The 2,465-nt window shown below is 35.6% G+C and overlaps 1 protein-coding gene across 1 annotated transcript; it reads left to right on the top strand.

Annotated features, from left to right (window-relative positions):
* Positions 1,408-2,418, top strand: LOC107629779 (NDR1/HIN1-like protein 1). Its single transcript, XM_016332666.2, has 2 exons — positions 1,408-1,852; positions 2,061-2,418. Exons 1-2 carry the CDS (start codon positions 1,544-1,546, stop codon positions 2,394-2,396), a joined length of 645 nt encoding a protein of 214 aa, XP_016188152.1. The 5' UTR covers positions 1,408-1,543; the 3' UTR covers positions 2,397-2,418.

Genomic DNA, 2,465 nt, shown 5'->3' with positions numbered 1-2,465 from the left:
TGATATTAAGCCCTTTTTAATTTTAAGATGTAAAATATCCATAAGAATACCGAAAATTGATTAAAGAAATAGAATAATTTTGGGGGAAAACGTTAATTAAGTTGGTTTAAATCTGACATATTTAGTTACTTGCACCAACCGTAAATAGCATGTAAACAGACATATTGATATTGCGCCACCGCCACGTATAGAATTATGAATAAAAAATATAAAAAATAAGTTAACTTATGTGAACTAATAGTATATGACTATATGATATGAATTTATGGGATGATGAATGTATGGGATGGTCTCCACACCCAAGATCAGATCTGATCCAGTTCTTAAAAACTGAAAATATATAAAATTGGATACATTTGAATCTGATTAAGAACGATTGAAATTAGCGATTAAAATTATTTTTAATTTTACGAAACACTTAAAATATTTTTATGATATTAAATTAATTTTCTGGTAGCAAGTGCAAATTTGTACTATTTGGTAATGGTTCTATTTTATATATGTAGTGATTATTTAAAGTTAGTTAGTTATATATATATATATATATGGTTGGTTGTGACATGCATTAGTACATCTCATAATTTCTTTTGAAAAAAAGATACAGTGTTTGTTGACCGCTGATCGAAATATATGGTGCTTTAATGCCTTCTTCGTTGTCTTCCAAAGGTTTTATCCCAGCACAGACCCTCATTTGGGATACTATAGAACTTTGAAAAGGATCGAAATCCAAATATAAGAAGCACAACAAAACCAGCAAAACAAAAAAAACAAAAAACAAAAAACTAAAGACGAGAGGGAGAAAAAATCTTTTTTTTTTTTCTTTTAAGTATCTAAAGAAGTACATCTCATAATTGGAATCTCCTACACAATACTTTCGAGCTATTATCTGGGGGTCCCTCCACTGTCTTCACCATTCACATTCACATTCACCTCTAAGATAAGCTTGGAATACTCATCCTACTTTCCACCGTCCAAACTCATTCTCCATTTTTCACAAATTTCTTAGTTACTTTAAGAACTTGGCACTATTAACAATTTGTGGATTCTAAAATTACTGTTTTCAAGGCCTCAACAAGATTATATAAAGATAAAATATGAAATATTCCATTATTAAATCATGTTAGACGATCAAATATAAATTTCAGCCATATTTGTAAGAATTTATAAAACAAATTATGTACAAAAAAATGTTAAAGGATTATTAAAAATTATTATTTTTAATTATTAATTTAATTTTTAATTTAATAATTTAATAATATATTTAATTTATTTTATTTAATGTTATAAGCCACCTACTTTATATATAACACGTTATATTATGCTAAATAAAAGACAAAATATTCTGGAAATAGGAGCGACAAGATAATTAAAAAAGACAATTTTCAATAGCATTTGCACACATTGCATATATACCAAATAAGAAGCAAAAATGAACCGTTCTAGCAGCTGCATCGTTCACATAACAGATAACACACACATACTTAGCTTGCAACCATAGCGCAAAGTACTCCTCATCACAACAGTAACCACCACCACTGCCACCATGTCCTCCAAGGACTGCGGCCACCACGAAGACGAGAGCCGCAAGCTCATCCGCCTCATCCTATTCGGCGTCGGCGGCTTCTTCTTCGTAGTCCTCCTCACAATATTCATCATATGGGCCGTCCTCAGGCCCACCAAGCCCAAATTCACAATCCAAGACGCCACACTATACGCCTTCAACCTCTCCTCCCCCGCCACCAACACCCTCACCATCACCATGCAAGTCACCCTCTCTTCCCACAACCCCAACCGCCGCATCGGAATCTACTATTCCAACCTCCACGCTTACGCCTCCTACCATAACCAACAGGTCATTTACTTCACATTTTCAAAAAAATAAATTGTTGGTTAAAAAAATATCTATCAACCAACCAGTAACAACGTCTAGTTAGTTATGCCAGAAATAATGGTTAAACGACTTGCTAGTTAGTTATAACAGAAAACCGTTATAAGTTTTTGTTAGATTAGTTAGATTCTGTTACGGTTTGTTAGCTTTTCTTGCTTTCTTTCATTCTCAGGTAACACTTGCGACCGAGCTTCCCCCAACGTACCAGGGACACAAAGATTTCACCGTTTGGTCACCGTTTCTTTTCGGCGCCGCAGCGCCGGTGTCGCCGTTTACGTTGAGTTCGTTGCAGCAGGACCGGGGTGCGGGTGCCGTCGTGGTCAACGTCAAGATCTACGGAAGGGTCAAGTGGAAGGTGGGGACTTGGGTCTCTGGAAGGTACCATTTGTTTGTGAATTGCCCGGCGTATATAAGGTTCACCGGCGCCGGTGATCGGAGCGGCAGCGGGATCCAGATTGTGGCTCCGGCGAAGTTTCAGCTCTTGCAGGGTTGCAGTGTTGATGTTTAGTGGTGAGAGATTAAAAAAAAAATAAAAAAAAAAGGGTTTGATTTTCGGTTTTGATAGAAATTTTGAAAT

The sequence above is a fragment of the Arachis ipaensis genome, chromosome B03 (genome assembly GCF_000816755.2).
Source record: "Arachis ipaensis cultivar K30076 chromosome B03, Araip1.1, whole genome shotgun sequence".
In the NCBI taxonomy this organism is placed as follows: Eukaryota; Viridiplantae; Streptophyta; class Magnoliopsida; order Fabales; family Fabaceae; genus Arachis; species Arachis ipaensis.
This window is presented reverse-complemented; position numbering and strand designations above follow the sequence as displayed.

Coding starts and splice junctions, on each gene's coding strand:
- LOC107629779 (XM_016332666.2), top strand. CDS start 1,544: ATGTCCTCCAAGGACTGCGGCCACCACGAAGACGAGAGCCGCAAGCTC. Junction 1,853..2,060: donor CCTCCTACCATAACCAACAG/GTCATTTACTTC, acceptor TTTCATTCTCAG/GTAACACTTGCGACCGAGCT.